The 22,299-nt window shown below is 41.2% G+C and overlaps 1 protein-coding gene across 1 annotated transcript in view; it reads right to left on the bottom strand.

Moving 5' to 3' along the window:
* The window catches only part of LOC111148642 (unc-79 homolog, NALCN channel complex subunit), a 240,028-nt gene that overhangs the window by 107,948 nt on the left and 109,781 nt on the right, over window positions 1–22,299 (bottom strand). Inside the window, exons 15-20 of the mRNA XM_022505392.1 lie at window positions 13,433–13,623; window positions 12,733–12,856; window positions 10,636–10,776; window positions 7,869–8,090; window positions 5,622–5,849; window positions 1,190–1,331 (exon numbers count right to left, since the gene is read on the bottom strand). Of these exons, the coding sequence (XP_022361100.1) occupies window positions 1,190–1,331; window positions 5,622–5,849; window positions 7,869–8,090; window positions 10,636–10,776; window positions 12,733–12,856; window positions 13,433–13,623 (1,048 nt within the window). The remainder of the gene's footprint in view (window positions 1–1,189; window positions 1,332–5,621; window positions 5,850–7,868; window positions 8,091–10,635; window positions 10,777–12,732; window positions 12,857–13,432; window positions 13,624–22,299) is intronic.

Raw genomic sequence — 22,299 nt, 5'->3', positions numbered from 1 at the left:
TAAAGAAACTCACTTAGAACTCCAACGTATGAAATAGAGCAGGTCAGCACACTTGGGGTGAAGAGAGTGGGCAGCCGGGGCTGTTCGTCAGGACTTGCCCCTGTCTTCCCACCCTTCACCACCCCAATTAAGGAAGGTCCAAAGGAAACAACACGGAGGTTGCACAACTCCAAGGACATGCTGAGAACCAATGAAGTAGGTCATCTCAGGGGTTCTTCCCATTTTTAGTTTTCCGTGGTTCTAAACAGAGTGATCCAAGATATTCACACTCAGATGGTCACGTGCACAACTAACACAGAAGCGGTTAGTTCTGACCAAGCACTTCATACTAATGAGACTAATGTCTTATTCAGACCCAGGGCTGTAATGCAGCCCAGAGTCACTGTTCGATGCTCACTGAAGGAATGACGGAAAGCCTAGGATTCCCAAACTATGGTTCTGGGGGTGAGCTACCTGGTTCAGGATAACGGAAGCAGGAAGATAAAAAATGAGTCATGTTTATGCCAGGTCCTGTACAAATTCCCAAATTGCCACAGTGCAGTTCTAGAAATCAAGCTTCTCCAAAGACACATGGGCTCACATATGAAATTCCCCAAACTTCTTCAGACTACGAAAAGCTAGAGTACGATTCCCAGCCTGCCTGCCATTCCGCAGCCCCTAATTAGCCCGCACATAGTCTGCAAGCAAACCAGAAAGAGGCCATCCTTCCTCTAGCTCTGCACAAAGCCAACCAGCCTCAGAGCACAAAGCATTCCGCTGGATAGCATGAGTCTGTCCAGAGACCAGGTCGAGCCCCTGGGGACAGAAGCTGTATGAGGTCAAGCTCCTTTGGCTCTATCCCAAAACACTCTGCCTTGGCCAAACGGCCTAAGTGGCCATCCAGAGTGCAAGCACCCTCTGCTCAGTCATTCAGCCTTGATTCATAGCAACTTCTCCACGAGAACCTGCTACACCATAATTAGAAGGTGTTGCTCACATGGTGGGTTCTGTTTTAAGAAGCACGTGCTACCAGAAAGCAGCTCAGTGACCTCTGCTCTGCTGGAAGTAACATCCTGGGAAATGGGTCATTTGTACCAGTCTCCACTGGAGAAGCCAAACCTGAACTAGCCCAAGTCAACAGTAATCTAAAAAAAACCAGTGTTCTGAACATCAACATCATGCTAACTGGCATAGGCCGGAGTTCACCTACCAGCATGTTCCGTGGGCTCGGTGCAATCGCCGGGGTTCTCCCCATGCCTGGTTGCTGGATTCTCCTCCTCCTCACCTTCAGGGCCTATAATAAACTCTGGTCTGGAAGAAAGGAGGCTATCCTCAAGGCTGTCTGTGGGCTCCTGGAACAAACAGGACAAGCAGCCAGGTGAGCAGCCTGCTGGGGATGTCAATGGTTCTGCTCAGCTCCACAAAGATCCACAGAGGGCCTGCTGTGTCCCAGCCCTGTGCTGAGCCCTAAAGGACAAAGGCACCTGCCTCAGAAGAAATGTGAGCTCACTTCCATAATAATTACAGGGACTTTGGATCAGCTGTCACTAAAACATTTTCATTCCCTTGAAAGAAATATGGAAAAATCTCAAAAACATTACATCGCCCTAGGTCTGCCTTCCCTATGATCATGTCCCCATTTACCAAGTGATTCTAATCCATGCACATTGTGTTCAGTAACAGTACTTAACTAGCAGGGAATAATACAGGGTTCACAGCAATATATTAGGATACACACACTGATGGAGTGCCTGGGTGGCTCAGTGGGTTAAGCCTCTGCCTTTGGCTCAGGTCATGATCTCAGGGTCCTGGGATAGAGCCCCTCAACGGGCTCTCTGCTCAACAGGGAGCCTGCTGCCTCCCTCTCTCTGCCTGCCTCTCTGCCTACTTGTGATCTCTGTCAAATAAATAAATAGATAAAATCTTTAAAAAAAAAAAGATACACACACACTGGTTGTCTGAATACGTCAAATTTTTAGGAGCCAGAAATCGCTGTAATGTATGCTTTAAAGTGAGTTAGGTATGGCAAGCCAGGTGTCCGTTGACACATGAACAGAGAGACAAACTGTGTTACATACACGCAGTGAAACATTAGTCAGCCTTACAAAGGAAGGAAGTCTGACACCTGCTATGTGAGGGACCCTTTAGGACACAGTGCTAAGTCAAACAAGCCTTCCCTAAAAAGGACAATTATTGCATGATTCCAGATAAATGACGGGTCTACACTAGTCAAATTCAAAGATGCAGAAAGTAGAATGGAGGTGTCCTTGGGCTTGGGGTGGGGTAGGAAACAGGAGGTTCTTGTTTAGTGAGTACAGAATTTCAGTTTTGCAAGATGACTAAGTTCTGGAGATGGATTGCACCATGTGACTATAGTATGCACGATGTATTTATAGACAATACATGTCAGATATAATACCTATGTATAAAACCAGCTGCAGAAATAGGTGAAATTGGGAAGATTAAAAGAGAGAGAGCACTAGTTACAGCTGCCGCTTAAAATATCCATCTCCAGTTAAGCTCCAATTCCAGCCTTTTTCTTTCCTTCAAGTCCCACTTCAAATATCCTCCTCTAAAATCATACTCTGTTAGCTAACAATTTAACCAGTACACGTTTTTTTTCAAGAATTATTTGACAGCCAGCTCAAGACTGATGGAGCGCCCGAAGGACACGGGGGCTGCGAGGGCCCTGGAGAATATCTCCGCCAACTTCCCAGTTTTGCTCAGCCTGACCCTTTCACTAGGTCACCCATGAGCAAGACACAAAATCACATTGTAAAGCGAGCTTCATGCAGTTCGCTACGGTAAAGTGTTCCCTGCTGATAACCCACGGGTCTGGAATCATCCTCCCAAATGGCAGGGACTGGTGTCGCCCATCTTGAGCTCAAGCCTCCTGCTAGCCCCTCCGCCCCGTTGTCGCCCACTTGTCCCAGGAAGAGGACTGAAGAGCAAAGAAGGCTGACTCGCACAGTGGACACCCAGAAATTTGGAATGTTCTACGAAATAGACCTCTTTTACTGATGAGCATCTCTCCCATAAACATTCGGGAGAGGAAAACGGAATCCTTAAGCTTCCAAATGTGTTATTCTCAGCCCGTGACAAGTGCATGACAAAGCATCATGTGCACAGGAGAATGGTTTCATGGCTCAGTTTCTCTATACTTATGCTTACTCCTCCCTGTTTCCCAGGATGGTGCTGGAAAGACAGACACAAAACAGAAAGCCCTCCGGGGACAGGACGGGGTCAGGGCCTCTGCCTCCATCTCTTTACCCTCTCATGCCCTCCCTGAACCAGAAGTCTACACCTGACACAGCCGCATCCTCAGCTGATCCTGCTCTTAAACCACAGGCTATGGGAACCCATGGTTACTGCCATCCCCAAGGGCAAAGGCGACCCTCTCTCTTGGGATCCCCTGGGCACATTTCAGTCCTGTATCTTTCCTCTCTTCTCCTGACATGGTCGGCTATTCCTTCCTTTTCTAAACTGCCCTTTTCCTTGGTTTTGGAGTCCTTGCTCTTTCTCATTGTTTCCCGTGTCTCTGGCTTCATCTCAATTTGTTTCTAAGTCTTCAGTTCCCCTGTTTTCCCTCTTAAGAGCTGGTCCTTCCCAGAACGCTAGCCATGGTTAGCTAGCTTTCCTCTTCTCATTCCACACATCCCAGCACAACATGTGGGTGGCTCCAAACGTTTACCTACTCCCGACCTTCCTCCAAAAAACCAGATCCACATACCTGACAGGGCAGGACAACCCCCACCTGGATAGCTAAAAGGCATCTCAACCTGCTATGTCTGACTGTGCCTGCATCATACCCACTTCTGCTACTCTAATACTCTTCTATAAATAGCAATGTTATCAGCTCCCATGCCAGAAAACAGGGGTTTGCCCTCCACTTTCCCATACCTCAACACCAGCTAAACACCAGACACTGCTGACCCTCTTGCCTAAAAACCCGCCAGGCCTGCCTCTGCTCTGATCTCCACCACCATTGCTTTCATTCAGACTTCGCATCTCCAACCAGAGTGACCACACTAGCCTCCTTGACTAGACTCCTGTCCCCGGGTGTCCCCAAACTCTCTTTTCTCTAATTCATCACATTGTATCCTCATCCTGATTAAATCCTTCAGGATTCCCCCATTCACCAAGACAAAACCCAAACTTCTGAGTCTGGCAGACAGAGCCCTTAATGAAGGGGAAAATAAGACCAAGTCTGTCTTGTTGGACCCGGCTGTCACTCCCTCCCACTCACTCACTGCGCGACAACACTCAACGGCTTGCGGATCCCTGAGTGTCTCATTCCCTGCTTTCCTCTGGATCACTTACACAGAGAGTTTTCTGGGTCTCAAAAGTCCTTCTACCCCACTGCCTTCATTTCATTAACTCCACTCCTGCAAATATGGCCCAGGAGCTCGCTTTCCTCCCCATCACACCTCCAAGCTGGATCTGCAGTCCTTTCTCTGCCCCCATAGCTCCCTTGCTCAGACCTCTCCCGTCACCCTTATCATGCTAATGGTTTTTCATTTATTTAAACATCTCCCTGATTAGCTCTTAAGCATCTTGATTTTATTTTAGGTCGCTAGGACCAGGACTGTTTTGTAGTGAGGTTACCCAATGATAATGCTGAAAGACCATGGTCCAGGGAGGTTATTTTGCAACATAGAAGACGAACAAGTTTAGTAGGCGAAAGGTATTTAAAAATGAAGAAACACTTTACTGCATGTATGTTATACCTCAAAAAAACTTTTTTAAGAATTCACTTTCTACTTAGGGATAGAAAAGCGTGGTTCAGTCAGTTAAGCAGCTAACTTTGGCTCAGGTCATGATCTCCAAGTCCTGGGATCGAGCCCCGCATCGAGCTCTGCCCTCAGCAGGCGTCTGCTTCTCCCTCTCCCTCTGCCCTTCTGCCCCTGGTCATGCTCCCTCTCTCTCTCTCAAATAAATAAAATCTTGAAGAAAAAAAAAAAAAAAAAGAAGTCACTTTCTACTTAGCTAAACATTAGGGGAAAGGAAGAAATAGAGAAGATAGCAAACACTGGCCCAAATAATTCAGATTCACCTCCTTTTGATGGCATGAAGGTATTTTGGTGATATGTGTATGTGCCTTAAATGAAAACTGGCTAAGCAAGAAATAACGAACATATGGAGTAGCTAATGTGTGGTATATATTAGGTGTTCTCTACTGAAACCGTTTTCTTGGAAAACAGAAAATAAAATGAAGCCTTTATTGGTGGTTGATGAAGTCAATGGGTTTTATAAACTGGGGTTACCCAGGAATTCGTGATCTGTTTCCAATCTACTTACTTGATATTTGACATGTATATTTTGTAGTATTTACTGCTATCTGAACTTAGTAATAAAAGTTATTTTAAGAATACCAGTAATGCTTCGTATTTATGAAAATTATATGAATGGATGCACAACAACCGTAACTCAAGACTCAAGAATTCTGGATAATGTAGCTCCAGCTCATATCCCTTCCCGGGAGAATTAGTTGGGAGAAGGAACAGGAAAACTTTCTTTTTAACAGTCTCACGTATAGCCCAGCATGGAGCATACAATGTTACTGGAGGAAGACCCCATTATACCAGCTACTACCGTCATTACCACTGTCAGATATGAGTCCTCTCATTTCTCTGACTTCTTACCACAAGCCGGCTTTCTTCTTTAGGAGCTAGTCTCTCCAGGAGTTCACAAGCAAGCTGATAGCAGAGAATACTAGACTGGCATAAGTTACACTCAATTGCTTTTTCGTCCTTCTGGCAGGTGTGGGAGCCCCCCCAGGGGGCTTGGAAGACATTGTTTATAATGGAAATAATGTCCTTTGATAAGTTGTGCTCTAAACCCATCGTGATCCCATCATCTTGTAACTCCATCTGAAAAACATCAAAATGAAGGCAAGAAAAAAAAAAAAGAAAGAAAGAAAGAAAGGGAAAAGAAAGAGAAAAGAGAAAAGAAGGAATTTGGTTCTTTGTCCAATATTCCATTAGTATATTAACTGGGGATAATTTTTACTATCTGACAATTATATTAAGTTATTTAAGGGTAATAAGGATTTTAGACCATGAGTATATATTATTTTCCACAGATTTTTTTTAAAAAGAATATAAACATAAGACAAACAGTGAGAATTATCTTTAAAATCATATAGGACATTTAAAAGAGAGATTTTTTTTTTAAACTTATCATTTTGTGAAATTTTACACATTTAAAAAATGCTGCTCCTCACCTAGTGTCCAGATCTTGGTTTCTAAATACCATTATCCATTATCCACTAAGAGGAACCAGGGCTCCTTGGAGAAATGGCTGATTTCAAGGTTGGGGCTAGGAAAATATAAAATGAGCCTGGAACATCTTATCATTCTAGAAATTAAGGAAGTGTTCAAAGAATGATGAGGAATATGTCAAAAAAACAAAGGAAGGGACTCCCACTAGTCAAATATGGGACAATATGAGCATCAAAATACAAGTAATCATAATAGTAGATTTTAACTCACTGAATAAAATAAGAATTCATGAGTACCTGCAGGTATAAGAAGATGAACAAATAAATACAGAAATGGGAGAGAAGGGAAACTATTTCTTCGGTAGAATGCCAGCTAATAAATTAAAAGATAATGAAATGAAAAAATTATCATTTTGTTAACCAGGATCACTATAATTGATCCAGGCATGAATCATCCCTGGATGCTAAAACCAGTAGGTAAAAGTCTGATGAGAACAGGAAATCTCAGCCTGCGGGTTACTTACTAATTACAAAGGGAGAAGTAGGGACTTTGGAGTAGAGAAATCACCTTAACCAAGTTATCACCACTAGTAAGGCAACATTATCACGCCATGTGCCTCCTGATATGATGCACTGGAAAGGATATAACATCACACCAGTGGCGTTACTGCCAAAAAAGGTTTAACCCAAATAGATTCGTGACATCAGACAAACTCAAATTGAGGGACATTCTAAAAAATAACTGGACTGCACTCTTCAAAAATGTCAAGATGAAGGATGAACAAAGACTTAAGAACTGTCTGGATGAAAGAAGACTTAGGAGACAGGACAAATACTTGTAAGGAGCGATGCTGGATTGTTTCCTAGATCAAAAACATCTTTTTCTTCTACTATAAAGATTTAATTATTATGTCAATTTTAAAAAATGATTAATTTCTGTAGGTCAGATAATAGATAATAGTATTATAACAATATTAATTTCTTGACTTTGATTTCCTGATTTTGTACTTGGTTATATATGAAAATGTCCTTATTCTTCAGGAAATACATACTGAAGTGTTTGAGGCCAAGGGGGCATCACATCTGCAACTTACCTTCAAGTGTTTATTTTAAAATTTCTACAATTCATACATACATATACAGATAGAGAGAAAGAAATATAATAAATGTTAATATCTGGACAATCTGGGGGAGGCGTATTCGGGAATTCCCCGTATGTTTCTAACAACTCTTCCATCAGTCTGAAATTATTTCAGAACAAAAAATTAAGAAATGTTCTCCTGATTAAAGACTTTTATATGTCTCTTCTGAAATTACCTTCAAAAATCGATTTATGCAATATATTTAAATCAGCCCATCACTATAGAGCTGCACCTTGCCCTTCCCAACAATAGCATCACTCGGTTCACCAAATTTGTTCAATAGAATCAATTCTAACGATGCTAGAGTGTTTCTAAAATTCACATCCATTCTCATATGTCAACATCATTGCAGATATTCATACAGTGTTTTTCAGACTCCCTAGGGAATCCTGAAAGGAGTTTTCAGAATGTCTTGAGTGATGTTGCATCATTTCATAAGTAAGAGTCCAATACATAGCAAGAATCACTGTACAATGCGTTCCCTTATTCTTCACCGCAGAACTAAAGGAAGCTCATGCTTCAGCTACCTGCTTCAGGAGAAGATCAAACATGAGGATGAAACAATTTAGATTCATTTCATCATCTTCACAATCAAAGTCAATAGTCCTTCCTCCTGGGTGTCCAAAATTCTTGAAAGGGCTACGAAATGGACTACGCATGGGACTCCGAAATGGACTCTGGAAAGGGCTATGAAATGGACTCAGCATATTGTGCTGAACTCGCCGGCCCGGATCAGAGGCAACACTCACCTAGAAGAAAGAACATCAACACATGTAAGGGAACTCACAGAAGCCAAAAGGGCTAGATAAAATATCTGGGGTCTCGTGGAAGGTATTTCCAGCTGTCACACTGATTTCCTTCCTTAGTCAATAACATTAGTACTTCCAAATAGTATAGATCTTCTCAAAATATAAAAATAAGAAGTGGGACGCCTGGGTGGCTCAGTTGGTTAGGCAGCTGCCTTCGGCTCAGGTCATGATCCCAGCGTCCTGGGATCGAGTCCCACATCAGGCTCCTTGCTTGGCGGGGAGCCTGCTTCTCCCTCTGCCTCTGCCTGCCATTCTGTCTGCCTGTGCTCGCTCTCTTTCCCTCTCTCTCTGACAAATAAATAAAATTAAAAAAAAAAAAATAAGAAGTAAAATCACTGACATGAGGGCTCATGTCTATTAAAAAAAAAAAAAGGAAATAAAATCATCCAAACTTTGTGACTAATGGTCAGGTGAATGAAATATCAGCACCTTGAAGAATGAAGGTAGCTGTCTTTACCATTATATTGTTCATCCCATCCACATTTCCAATTAAACTAAATTAAACTACCTAAAACCATAACCTGAAAAACGAGACCTTACAAAATATTACAAGATCAGTTTTAGAATCATAAGCACAAAATCTGTTTAATGTGATTGGTTAAAGAAGAATGGCATCTGGATATTATAATTATTACACTACCATGTGTAAACAGTAGATGTCAAACCTGTTGTACTGGTTATTGTCCATTTGCCTAATTCAAGCCCCTCACTGCCTTCCTCTGCCCTGCTCTATGCCCAAGGATGCCAAGGTCAGAGTATCTCCTGGCTTTCTTGCTAGCTGGCTTCTAGTTAGGTTCAGTCAGTGGGGGCACCAGTAGAAGCCCTGCAGCTGAAGGGGAGAGGGGTGGAAGTATATGTCCACCCCCTGCCTACTTTGATGCTACAGCCTTGGCAGTCTCTCCATCATTCTTCCAGCCTGTCTTTCCTTAACATTTCAGCTCTTAATGGGCTCTAGAAACTCTTTTTTTTTTTTGTTCCTTCCTCCCTGGGGCTATAATGGCTTCCCACTGAGCTGTTACTGGCATCTAGGTGCCTCACCAACCCTTACTGCTCCCTTAATCTTCCCCATAACTCTATAGGCAGAATCTCCATGAAAGTCTTTCATTTGAACCATCTGGGATAAGTTCTGTAGCAGGATAATTACTGACATATCTGTACTATATATCCCTCTGAAATTTTCCCTCTTAAAAATCTCTTTAGGGGAGCCTGGTTGGCTCAGTTGGTTGGGCAACTGCGTTCAGCTCAGGTCATGATCCTGGAGTCCCAGGATTGAGTTCGGCATCGGGCTCCCTGCTCAGTGGGGAGTCTGCTTCTCCCTCTGACCTTCTCCCCTCTCATGTTCTCTCTCTCTCTGAAGTAAATAAATAAAATCTTAAAAAAAAAAATCTCTTTAACAACTAGCAAGGTCCCTGAGCACCATATTTGAGTAAAAAAAATAAAAAAAGAGTACCCCATCAAGAACCAGAATACCTGGATATTGACAGTGTTATCTAGGGCAAATCACTTCAGCCCACTGAACCTCAGGTTAAGTATTGATAAAATGAGGATAATGAGTTCTTCTCCAAATGCCTCACACCGTTCTTGTGAACACATTGCCCAGTAGAAAGCACCAACTAGACAACTAAAGATTACGGAAAAAAGAAACAAAATATAAATGTTTGCCAGCTGGTTCCTATGAGGCAGATGAGAAAAAAAAGTAATGATTAAAATCAAAAGAAAGCACTGGATGCAAACTATGATCCCACGACTTTGACATATTTCCTAATCCCTAGATATCAGGTAGGAATGACAGTAGGAAAATGGTATGGGGAGGTTGATAAGGGCAAGTTGAGCAGAGTCCCTGCTTACCATCCCATGACAGTAAACCTGGCCAGAACTGATCCTTATCTGGGAATATCAACACATCAACAGAAGCTCTCTGAGGTGCTCCAACATATCAAACAGTCCCAATAGTTTTCCTACACTTTAGGCCAGACCATGTTGACTTTTCTCATTCAGAAAGGTACAAAAGGGTCCAAAAAAAAATGGGCTCAATGGGTCCACAGTGACAGCATCACTCACAGTCACCATCAGACAATCACATCTTCTCAAAACATGATAGAATAAAACATCCCAACTTCTCATCCCCAAAGTGAAGCACTCATCTGCCAAACAGCTGGTAAAGAATTCTTGTTCACCAGGAGACCAAAAGAAAAAAAAAAAAAAAAAGGAATAATACCTCCAAGCTAACTCTTTTTGCTTTTATCAAGGGTAAGAGATAGCTAACAAGTATGGGCAGGAGAAAAACTCGATAATTTATTGACCATGATTATATGAAACATATCTTAAACAATGATTTCTATGATTTAATGTATTTAAAAGATTAACAGAGTGAGATGGGACAAAAGAACATTTTCAGAGAAGTTTATTATGATGCTACTTTTGGAGCCAGTAGAATTGACAAAATCTTAACAAATAAGACAAGAACAGTTGTGGCAATAATTACCCTTCGAGCTGCAAGGTTCCCTGCCAGTTCACTGACTCTTGATTTTCTTTGATTTGCCAGTTCTTTAACAGAATTAACTCCATCAGAAAACATACTTATCAATAGTTGAAGTGGAACCATGATGTCTAACTCTGATAAGACCTGGGGAAAAAAGGCATATATCCCCCCCCCAAAAAATATAAACTTTAAAACTCAAAGTAAAACTGCATTTATCATTTTTTCCCAAAGCGAACGATTGAACATGAAGATATTTAGCCTTATGCACATTCTACCAGCACAGAAACCCTCAATTTTTCATACTAAAAAATCAAAGTTATTATTGAACCTGCCAGCTTCCCCACTCTCCACATCCCATAATCTCCGTGTTATTTCTATTAAAACTTCAAAGTATCTCTTGACACCGTCTCCTCCTTCCCATAGAATAGTGACTTAGTTCACCACCTTCCTTCTGGAGCAGTGGAACTTGCATGCAGTCCTCCTCCAGTCCATACCCCCCTTGGACCTGACTGCCCCATCTCATCAGCTCACGTATCTTGCCAAAATCTAGCAACTCTCTTTCTGTAATGAGTTTTTGAAAGTCGATGCCTCCTTCCTTCAGGCAGAACTAATCCACCCTTCTCCTCTGCTTCCTTGGATAGAACTCTGTATACACATTTATTAGAGCAATTGTCGTTTTTCATCATATTTGATTGTTTGATACCATCTCTCCCAGTGTGAGCTCCCTGAAGAAAGGAAGTATAAAGAAAGGACCATTTCTTATCCCATTTTCATTGCAGTGCCAATTACAGTTCCTGGCACAGAGGAAGTCTATAAATGTTTCCACAGTTAATTAATAAATGAGTCAACGCCAATCACTATTCTGTTCACACTATCCCCCAAAATGTAAGACGAGTGGTTTAAAACCTTCAGCCGCAGCACCCTGTCTTCAAACCAGCACTCTGGGAAAGCCCTTTAACACACAGCTGTGATTGCTCTCATCATGGTGAGGCCAGAGGGTGACGGCCCTGTGCACTCACCCCTACATAACTCAGCCTAAAGTGTGGGTGACTGAGTGACAACACCCAGCCATCTGTGGAAGGACTGGCTTTCCTAAAATGAGAAATTATCTTATTGAGATCTACCGGGGTATGAAAAGTGTCCAAAAGGTGACTTTTAAAAAAAAATGGTCCCTTTGCTCTTTGTCAGTTATGAAAGATGTCGTTCCTCGATGTAGAACCCAGAAAGGTATCCACATGACCTGAAAAGCTCTTGGTTTCACACCCATTTGTGATTCAGCAATATAACAGCACCCATGGCTAATCTAAACACTGACTCTGACCTCCTGTTTGGAAACTGCCCACACTTCTTATTGCGCACTCGACTCTATTTAATAAATGTTTAGGAACATGCACTAAATAAATACGAGGCATGTGCCAGATGCCGAGAGGAGAGGGTGAAGGGAGGAATTCAAACATGAAAAGACCTGCCTGGTTCCTATCCTCCAGGCATCTGCAATCAGGGGAAGAGACAAAACGAACTGAATATTAGGCAGAGTAACATTTGCACAAAGAGCCTATGTGAATACTGGAGGGAAGGAATAATGAATTCTGAAGGGAAAATGAGGGTGTGAAACAGCAGCAGACTTCATAGATGAGATCATTTTTGAGTTGGGCTTTAAGGTTAAGCTGGATTACAAATGCAGACCAGAGAGAAAAGTATTCCAAGCTTGGGGGAGCAGCAGGAATGCCTCCCTAAGTCGGTTAACTGTCAACCTTTCAAGTAAAGGACGTATTTAATATGAAACGATTTATTAGGATGCCCACAAGACAGCTATGGTACCTTTAAATCGATTGATGGAAAAACACATAAGGACCAAAGCTCTTATGACTTTAGTAACGGTGTTGCATAAATCTGTATTTTGTTAACCATAACTACAGCCTCATATATTTGAAATCTAGGTATTCATCTGTGCAGTGAGTTATTAGTCTATAGACAGTCCTCAGCAAACATGTGAATTTATGGACTCTTTGCAATAACTTCCTGCTCCTCTACCCAGGGATCTCAAATTTCCAGGCTAAGAACTATTGCCCCAAATGATGAAAAGTATCATCTACTTACATGAAGCCACAGTAAAGCTTGTTCCTGAACAGAGGAAGGGTATCCTGTGAACCGGCAACTAATAAAGCCAAACATTTCTTCCAATGAAAAAGGTAGAGGACAGAGCTCAATGTCAAACATTTTGCTGGAAAGCAGAGCCAACAGAAGTAAATGACCAATGGGCATGGATGAGGGTCTCCCGCTGCATTTTTAACTATACCTTACCTGGGGGACACAAACACTTCTGATTGGTCTGTGTTCTGAATGGTAATATCATGTTTCATTTTACTATAATAGTTTATGTCATTAGAACAGGTGTGAAGAATTCATATGGTTGTTAACTTTAGTGTTTGTACTCATCCTAGGCTCAACAGAAGGAAATGCATTTCTAAGGAATTGGAGTTCCTCCCCAGCATCTAAGAACATTTTCCCTTTGCATTTTCCCCGCTTTATCCAAACCATAACTGTATTTAAAAATAAGCAAACAATATGGTGTATCTATTATTCCACAGAACAAAATCTTTTCTGAACAATTCCAAGTCATCTCAGCCCAACTGTTAGCAACTGCTTTGTTTTGCACCTTCAAATTTCTCTAAAGGTCTATTAAAAAATAAACAAAGATTACATGAGATGCTTAACACCATGCCTGGCACATATTACATGCTCAGTAAATGTTAGACATCATTATAATTATGGTGACTTCATTAAACTACTTACCCACCTTAATACTTCCCTGAATTCTTTTAATTGGTTATCTGGGACTTCTGTTCTGATGGCTTCCAGCCACTCCGGCATGATACACTCCCACACAGACTGACTGATCACATTGTAGGGGATCAGGCAGAGGATTCGGTTGAGCCCTTCCTTCAACTGAGTCACTGTGCTGCAGGACTTATCCCAGTATCCACCAACCTGATGGCATTTCCACAGCCACAGGGGAAAAGAGCAAAACACACCTGTTAGGATTATACTCTAAGGACTTCCTAAAGGAAACGGGTATGGAGAAAGACCACAATCCATTACATCGGAATCCTGGGCCAAGTATTTCAGTGTGAGATCTGTAAGAATCAGTAAACCACTAGGATCCATTAGTTACAAAAAAAGAAACAATCGTTATAAGTAGGTCCAAATATCAATTCCAGACTGAATTTGAACTATTCTACTTCAGTCTTTCCAGATCACACATGAATTAAAATTCCCAAGATTTATTCATAACAGAGTGAGCATACTATACAATACTATACTATTGGAGTATTATTACTTCTAAAGTTGGACAAACCCATTAAAATATGTGTAGTTACACCTGTGCTTCAGAAGAATATAGATTTCTACTACTGGGCACTTTGCATTGAATATTTTTCATTATGGAAAACAAAGCGGCAAAGAGCCCTCTTTTTCCCTCTGCTGCATATCATGCCACAATTTTTTTCCTAAAAATGCTCTAAGGCAGGTTGAATTCACGAACAAAAAAGACATACTAATTTTTACTAAGTAAGGTAGTATATTAATTTTCCAGTGCAGAAAAAACTCAAGTCACAAATTTGGGTTCTGTTTGTAATTCCAGTTTTAGGTGAAGATCTTATATTCTTATTAAATGTATCAAAGTAATAGAGGCTCAGATATCTATTTAGTATCATATTGTCCACAATCCTAGATGACTGACTGGGTATTTTTAGGAAGCGACTACATTCCGGGGTCGTCACTGTTGTTGTCAGTCACAGAGACTCAGAAGAGCTAATGCTGACAGCGCTGGCAGTGTGGGGTGTATATCCCTGCTGAGACTCCTTTGACCGCGTAATGTATAGGTGAGCCACGTAAAGCCCTATTGGTTTTGAGTCACATTTTGGAACAAGTACCTCCGTGGTGTTCCTAAGTTGTCAACAGCCAGACAATGGATCCTTTGACTTGGCAAAGCTGGTATATTTAAAAAGATTTCTAGAATGTTCTCATCCTAAATAAATGTCCTATTACCAATATGGGAGGATCAAATTGATAAGAGACACACAAAAGATTACAGCCAGCCCTAAAAGACTTCCCCAGCAAAATTCTAGAATAGAAATCAGATTTAGAACAAAAATTAAAATTTGCCCCCACCATGAACTCCCCTCCGCCTCCTCCTCTTGTGAATGACCCAGTTGGAGGCCCATATTCAGAGCTTGATAGGAGCTATTATAGAGGACTTCCCTCCAAAATTTTATTGGGCTAAAGTGTACTCAGAGGGAAGGGGAACATCCTAAAGCCTTTGCCAAACAATTTATAAAAATATTGCAAAGGCACACAGCTCCAAATCTACATGTCTTAGAATATAGGAATCTTCTGTTTTTCCCCCTTAGCTGGAAATCTTCTCTCATTGTTATAAAGAATTCAAATGAACGCAGTTGATCGGGCAGGCCAGCTCCTTCACTAACGTTATTAGCAAGACTGCTATCTCATTCTTTGAAGAATTAGAAATAACTGTCCTCGCCTTACTAATTGGATCTTTGCAGAATCATCGCGGATCCAGAAGTATCCCAAAGCCCATCCATGCTTATTATCAATCCCAAAGCCTCCCCTCTTCATCTCAAGATTCCTGCAGATACTATAAACAGTCAGGACATTGGAAAAGAGGGTCCCTGCACTGAAGAAACACTCCAGGAGTGACCGTCTCAGGCCTTTGCCTCCTCAAGCCCACTCCTCTGAGCCCTCCTCTCCACTCAGAACTCCACCCAGACATGCTCAAGACTTCAGGCTCAGCACAAATAATGTTGTCCACCCCCCACGCCTCTCCTGCCTTGTACTGTGGCTCATAAAAGCTCCATGCCACAGGAGAATGTATTATTTACTCCAATCAAAACCTAATAGACAAAGCCCTCTCGGACCAGTGACTAAAAGCTTACATCTTTTCCCTCCCCTTTGAGATGTAAATCTCCTACCACCCAGCACTATCTCTCTGAGATGCAAACATCTAAGAAAATAACTCTGGCTCTCAGCCCCACAGTGCCTGGCTTTCACCTGTACTATTGCTTACTGTCCTAAAACAGGAAACATTTACTCCTCCACCCGAGAAGCTCCAATTAACAACCCCCTTAGCAAACCTCCATTGTCATTGTCCTTAGCATATCCAGCCTTCACGAAGTTAACTTCTTGGGGTGCTTTGGTGGCTCAGTTGGTTAAGCATCTGCCTTTGGCTCGGGTCATGATTTCAGGGTCCTGGGACTGAGCCCCATGGGACAGGCTCCCTGCTCAGTGAGAAACCTGTTTCTCCTTCTCCCTCTGTGCTCTCTCTCCCTCTCTCTCTCAAATAAATAAATAAAATCTTAAAAATTAAAAAAAAAGTTAACTTCTTAGCCGACTGAAATAAGTAACCGCTTGAGGCTGAACCCCAGCCTTCATGAGATTCCGTATCAGGGCCAATAAAAAGATTGTGAAGGTCTCCTCCACACATACTGATAAAAATCTTTAGCCTTTACACTGAACAGGTCAACCACTTGTTCCATCTGTTAGAGACACAATTTGAATAACAGTGAGGATGAAAAGTGCATATAAGCACCAACTCTTATATAAACTAGCGAGTTTTGTATTTCTATGACAGTCTCCTATTCAGGTCAACAGATCTTCCTCAACTCATAATTGCACTACGACCCAATGAGCCCATTGTAAGTTGAAAAATCATGTAAGCTGAAAACACACTTAATACACCTAACCCACCAAATAGCACAGTTTAGCCTAGCACACCTTATGTGTGCTCAGGACACTCACATGGGCCTACAGTTGGGAAAAATCATCTAACACAGTGTCTATCTTATAATGAAGTGCTAAATATCTCATGGAATGTACTGAACCGTGGGGACCGCAAGTGAAAAACAGAATGGTTGCCTGGGTGCAGAAGGGCTGTCAGTGTAGTGGTTGTTTACCCCATGATCACGTGGTTGGCTGGGAGGTCAGGCTCACGGCCCTTACCCAGCATCAAAAGAGAGAGGATCGTACTGCATATCCCTAGCCCAGGAAAAGATCAAAATTCAAATTCTGAAGTAAGGTTTCTATTGAATGTGTATTGTTTTCGCACCATCGTGAAGTCAAAAAAATCATGAGTTGGGGACTTGTATTCGTGTCTGCCTGTATGTTTGTATAGGTATATTATGTATATATGTGATATTTTCTTACCTCTGAATGGTACTGACAAGTCAGTCTATAAAATCCATTAAAAGATCTTATTCCAAATGAGCTTTAAAAACATAAGAGGTGGGGTGCCTGGGTGGCTCAGTTGGTTGAGCATCTGCCTTGGGTTCGGGTCATGATCCCAGGATCCTGGGATCAAGATCTACATTGGTCTCCCTGCTCAGCGGGAGCCTGCTTCTCCATTTCCTACTCCTCCCTGCTTATATTCCCTCTCTTGCTATGTCTCTCTCTGCCAAATAAATAAGATCTTTTAAAAAAAGGGGGGGGGCTTATATAAGTTAAATATTCCCCAAACTCTCAGAAATATAGAAAGTAACCCAAATGTTTATCAAGTTCATGCAATTTGGGCCAATCTTTGATAAATAAGACTAAGTTTACATTGTTGGTCTAGTAAAAACAGTTGTGTCTTCTGAGTTATCAGCACTGAATATGGTATGATTAGCAATTTTATTCTACACGGGGTTACTAGTCAAATAAGCTAATACTATATTTACTAGATGTTTAAGATTATAAAACTAATAGATTTCATTTTAATTAAGTTAAATGATTATTCTTTTTCTTAAATTTTATTTATTTATTTGACACAGAGAGAGAGAGAGCACAAGCAAGCGGAGTAGCAGGCAAAGGGAGAGGGAGAAGCAGGCTCCCTGCTGAATAAGGAGCCTGACACGGTGACCTGAGCCGAAGGCAGTGCCTTAACCAACTGAGCCACCCAGGCGCCCCAAGTTAAATTATTATTCTGACAAGCTTTATTTCAACAATAGTTGTGTTTTATAATATGTCTGCTTAGAAGTAATTTCCAGGGGCATCTGGGTGTCTCACTTGGCTAAGTGGTCAACTCTTGGTTTTGGCTCAGGTCATGATCTCAGGGTCCTGGGATCCAGTCCTGTGTCAGGCTCCACACTCAGCCGGTGGGGGAAATGGTGTTCTGCCTGGGGATTCTCTCCCTCTCCTTCTGTCCCTCCCCCCACTCATGCTCTCTGTCTCACTCTAAAATGAATTTTTTAAAAATAAAAAATAAAATAAAATGAATAAACAAATCTTAAAAAAAAAGGAAGAAGTAGCGCCCAAAATCTTTTTGGCAGCTTGAAATTAGAGTTAAACTAAATTGTGTGAAATGATCTAGATATTCGTTGAATATCTAGATCATTTCTAAATAAGACAAAACACTGAAGCATTAATTCTTGAATATAAGTTCATCTACCTTGGGATCCTTATTTTGACAGAGAGACTAAAGATACTTTGATCTGTTAATAAATGTTCTTTTTGCCAAACTGAGAAATTATACTATGAAGCAAATAGCTCAGAAGTTATAAGGTAGTATATTCATAAAATTTGCCAATATGCTACAAAATGCTGGTCAGTGACAGGCAATTCACAAACTGTCTACCTCCCAGTTTTCTCTGAAAAATAGAGGTTAGTAAGTGTTGAAAAGCATAATCAATATATGTAAGCAAAACCATTAGAAATAATGAGTGAAGGAAAAAACTCTGTTTGCAAAATATTTAAGGAATGTACAAATTACATTCTGCCCTAACATCATTGTTTAGAGGTTGTGTGAGGATCTCCAGGTTAAAAAAGAAGAAAGTGGGCGCCTGGGTGGCTCAGTGGGTTGAGCCTCTGCCTTCAGCTCAGGTCATGATCTCGGGGTCCTGGGATAAAGTCCCACGTCGGGCTCTCTGCTCAGCAGGGAGCTTGCTTCCCCCTCTCTCTCTGCCTGCCTCTCTGCCTACTTGTGATCTCTCTCTGTCTGTCAAATAAATAAATAAAATCTTAAAAAATAAAAATAAAAAAGAGGAAAGTGAAGGACAAAAACCTGAATGGAAATAAAAAGTTGTAAGGGATGGTGTGGAGAGCAGGGACAGAGAAGAGAAAATCTTAGCAGCCTGTGTGGTCAAACTGGCCAAGATGGAATGGATTAATTATAAGGTTTTTTAAATGGGCTTTAATATTAATAGTGTACCAGTATACAACTTGACTTTGGCTTTCTTTCTCTAAAAAGGACAAAGTTGCTTGGATTATTGGTCTGGTCTTAATAAGAAATTGCAAAAGGTTTTTCTTTACCTTTTCAGTAATGTGTCTAGGAAATGAAGACTGTGTCTTACCAGAATTTCCTGTGATTTATGTTGTCTTTATCATGTCCTCAATTACTTAAGAGAACCAAGTCTTCTCAATTTAAAAAAAAAAAAAAAAGCTGACTTTTTTTATAATCATGTTACAAACTATATTTACTTTGGAAATTTTGTCATTTTGGTTACACAGATAACTAAATATTATTTTACAATGACCCTATGATCCTGGTCAAGCAAGTGTTTAAACCTTTTAACATTTTTTACAACTTTTGTATTTTACCTTCCCAAAATCAAATCCTAAATTAAGTCCTGATCTCAAACTGACTTTCAAATTTCTGACAGGGCCCCTAGAAAAATCTCAAAGGACTTTAACTGTTCTAGTAAAAAAACCCAAAAATCAAAAAACATTAAACTAACCAGGTTTACTTGATATGTTGAATTGCACAAAAAGCATCTTCAAATACAAAAAGATGTTTAACCTTCCCTAGCTTATATTTGTACAGGTAAATGTTTTTAATACGAACACTTCAGGAGTTCTGTGAAACTTCTAGAAATTTGTCAGTGCCCTTCCTGCTCATGACACATCCTCATGCTGCTTTGCCCCATAGCTGACAACTACAGCAGAATGTGATTGTAATTCCAGTTACTCTCATCAGATCTTTGATTACAGCCACTTTAGGTCTTTTATCATTTACAGATTGTTACTGTTTTATTTTGATGCTTTCCTGAAAGCTCTTGCAATCAGCCACTAGACAGAATGCTTTAACTTCAGTAAAAAGGACTGTCTCTGAGACCCGTGTAAAGGACTATGACTGGCAATATGATGGCTTTGCATGCCACGGGCCTGAGCCAGGATTCCAGAATTCTGGTAGAGAAGCTCATGGGTTCATACAACTGCTAACCCAAGATCAAGCCAAACAAAAATTAACTACATGGGGCTGAATGAACTTATGAAGAATGATGATCATTTTTATTTTTATTTATTTATTTATTTTTTTAGTTTGGAGCATTGCTGTCTCTTCACTGTTCTATTTTCTGGAGAGAAGGCTTTTCTTTTTTTTTTTTTTTTTTTTAAGATTTTTTTTTTTTTTTTTTTTCCGAGAGAGATCACAAGTAGGCAGAGAGGCAGGCAGAGAGAGAGGAAGGGAAGCAGGCTCCCTGCTGAGCAGAGAGCCCAATGCGGGGCTCGATCCCAGGACCCCGGGATCATGACCTGAGCCGAAGGCAGAGGCTTAACCCACTGAGCCACCCAGGCGTCCAGAGAAGGTTTTTCTTAAGTTATCTATAATTTATAACAACCTAGTAGATTACATCTTTGTAAACAACAATGAAACATTTGTTTTTTTTTGTCCCCCCGTCTGATCCCTCCAAGGTTCAGAAACTCTTGGTGAGTATTCTTATTTTCATGCAGAAGTTTAAGAAGAATCTGTTCTCCTTGTATTAGAGCATAATTGGAAAAGCTAGTTATATCACCAAGACCTTGACTGGGGTGTCATATTTTACAAGTATGTGCATAGAATCAGATATGGCAAGGCCGTTTTAAGGAAGGAGCAAATGCTTACAAAGCCCTCTTGGAAGAACCAGCCTGGTACCTGGCTTATGGGAATCCCTGCCTTTAAGCAAATAAGACATGTCACTTCCTGGCCAGCCATGTAGCTTAGAATATTTTGGTGAACTCAAAAAGAGAGAAATTTACCCAAATCTATAGGCACTACAAATGAAGTATGATGACAAGTTACTGACTTGGCATCCTGACCCCTAGGGGTTTATAAAAGCCCCATGTGAGATTCTCCATAAAAACTCCAGCAAAGTGAACATCGAAAAGTTCTATTTGGTCAATTACCATTCTCGCTGCATTTACAGAAATAATTAGGCCAAATTTAATAAGACTAGACTTACTCTGTGAAAAAGTAATCTTACTTTGGTTATCTTTGATCAAAATGACAGTGATTGGAAAGAAAGATTTTATGTTTCAGTGGAAAACTATAACCCACCCTTGTGAGTTATCAGATTCTAGTCCTGTTCATTGTCTTTGAGCTATTTTTCACCTCTTCATAAACTGAATCCTGCTGTCTTGCACACTTTTTAAATTTTTATTTAAATTCAATTTAATTAACATATACTGTGTTATTAGTTTCAGAGGTAGAATTTAGTGATTCGTCAGTTGCACAGAGCACCTTGTGCTCATTCCATCGCATGCCCTCCTTAATGCCTGTCACCAAGGTACCCCATCTCCCAAGCCCCTTCCCCTCCAGCAACCCTCAGTTTGTTTCCTATGATTAAGAGTTTCTTATGGCATCTTATTTTATTTTTCCTTCCTTTTTCCCTATGTTCATGTTTTGTTTCTTAAATTCCACATATGAGTGAAATCGTATGGTATTTGTCTTGCACATTTTTTTAGTAACTAATGTTTCCAATTTTTCTCCCACCCTGCTGACTTGGTATCACTGAAAACTAAAACCTGACCCCCTAAATCCTTACTGAGATTTAGGCTGTCTTGCTCCAAACCCCCACCAGCTAGAGCAAGATGACTTGCTAAGAACTTCAAAGGGCTTACTGGGGCAACAGCCTCGGCCAGTCAGGAAGCTCACCGAACACCCCCATCAGCCGTGCTCTGCTCCAAGGGCACTGATGTCCTCCATCATCTAAAGGTGTGTTGAGCCCAACATCTACAGATCTTGACTGGCTGCCCTGTGGCCTCAGAAACTATGTTTATAGTCTACTCTCACCATTAACCTCAGTTTTGTTTGCCCGTCTGTTCCTTGTCCTAATCTACGCCCTCGCCTCCTTTACAGATCTCTCCCTTCCAAGTTCCTAACCCGAATCCACAGCAATCAACCGTGCTTCTTTTTTGAAACTTCAGGAGAAGTTTCAGATGGGAGAAATGGTGGGAACACTCAGACCCCCAGACTTGGTATAAAGATTATTTTAATGAGAACACTGGAGCGGAAGAAGATGCAGAGAGAAACCTTACCCCAACTTCCCTTGTCTGACTGAAGCAGAGCTTCTGAAAAATACCACTTCCGTTAAAGGGAGTTGCCTGTGAATTCCACTCCTGTGGAGACAGACTGCCCAGTGCCGCTCACATCAAAAAGCCCAAGAGAACCTTTTGTATCTTCTCATTCCAGCCCTTATACCACCCCACCCAACACACACACCTTTTAGCTCTGGCTACTGAGGGATTACCCATCACCGAGTATTCAGTGATGGACTGAGTACTGAGCGTAAGTGTAAATAAACTTTGTCTTTTCTCTCCTGACTTGGTCTGTGGCTGATTAATACGCAGGTCCTCAGCCACTGGACCCACGTTGGAAGGGGAAAAATTCTCCTCCCAATTCTTCTTATCTTTCAAGTTGAG

This window comes from Enhydra lutris, unplaced genomic scaffold, assembly GCF_002288905.1.
Source record: "Enhydra lutris kenyoni isolate GAN:26980312 unplaced genomic scaffold, ASM228890v2 scaffoldscaffold20, whole genome shotgun sequence".
Lineage (NCBI taxonomy): Eukaryota > Metazoa > Chordata > Mammalia > Carnivora > Mustelidae > Enhydra > Enhydra lutris.
The sequence above is the reverse complement of the archived record's forward strand: the minus strand, read 5'-3'. Positions and strand labels throughout refer to the sequence as shown.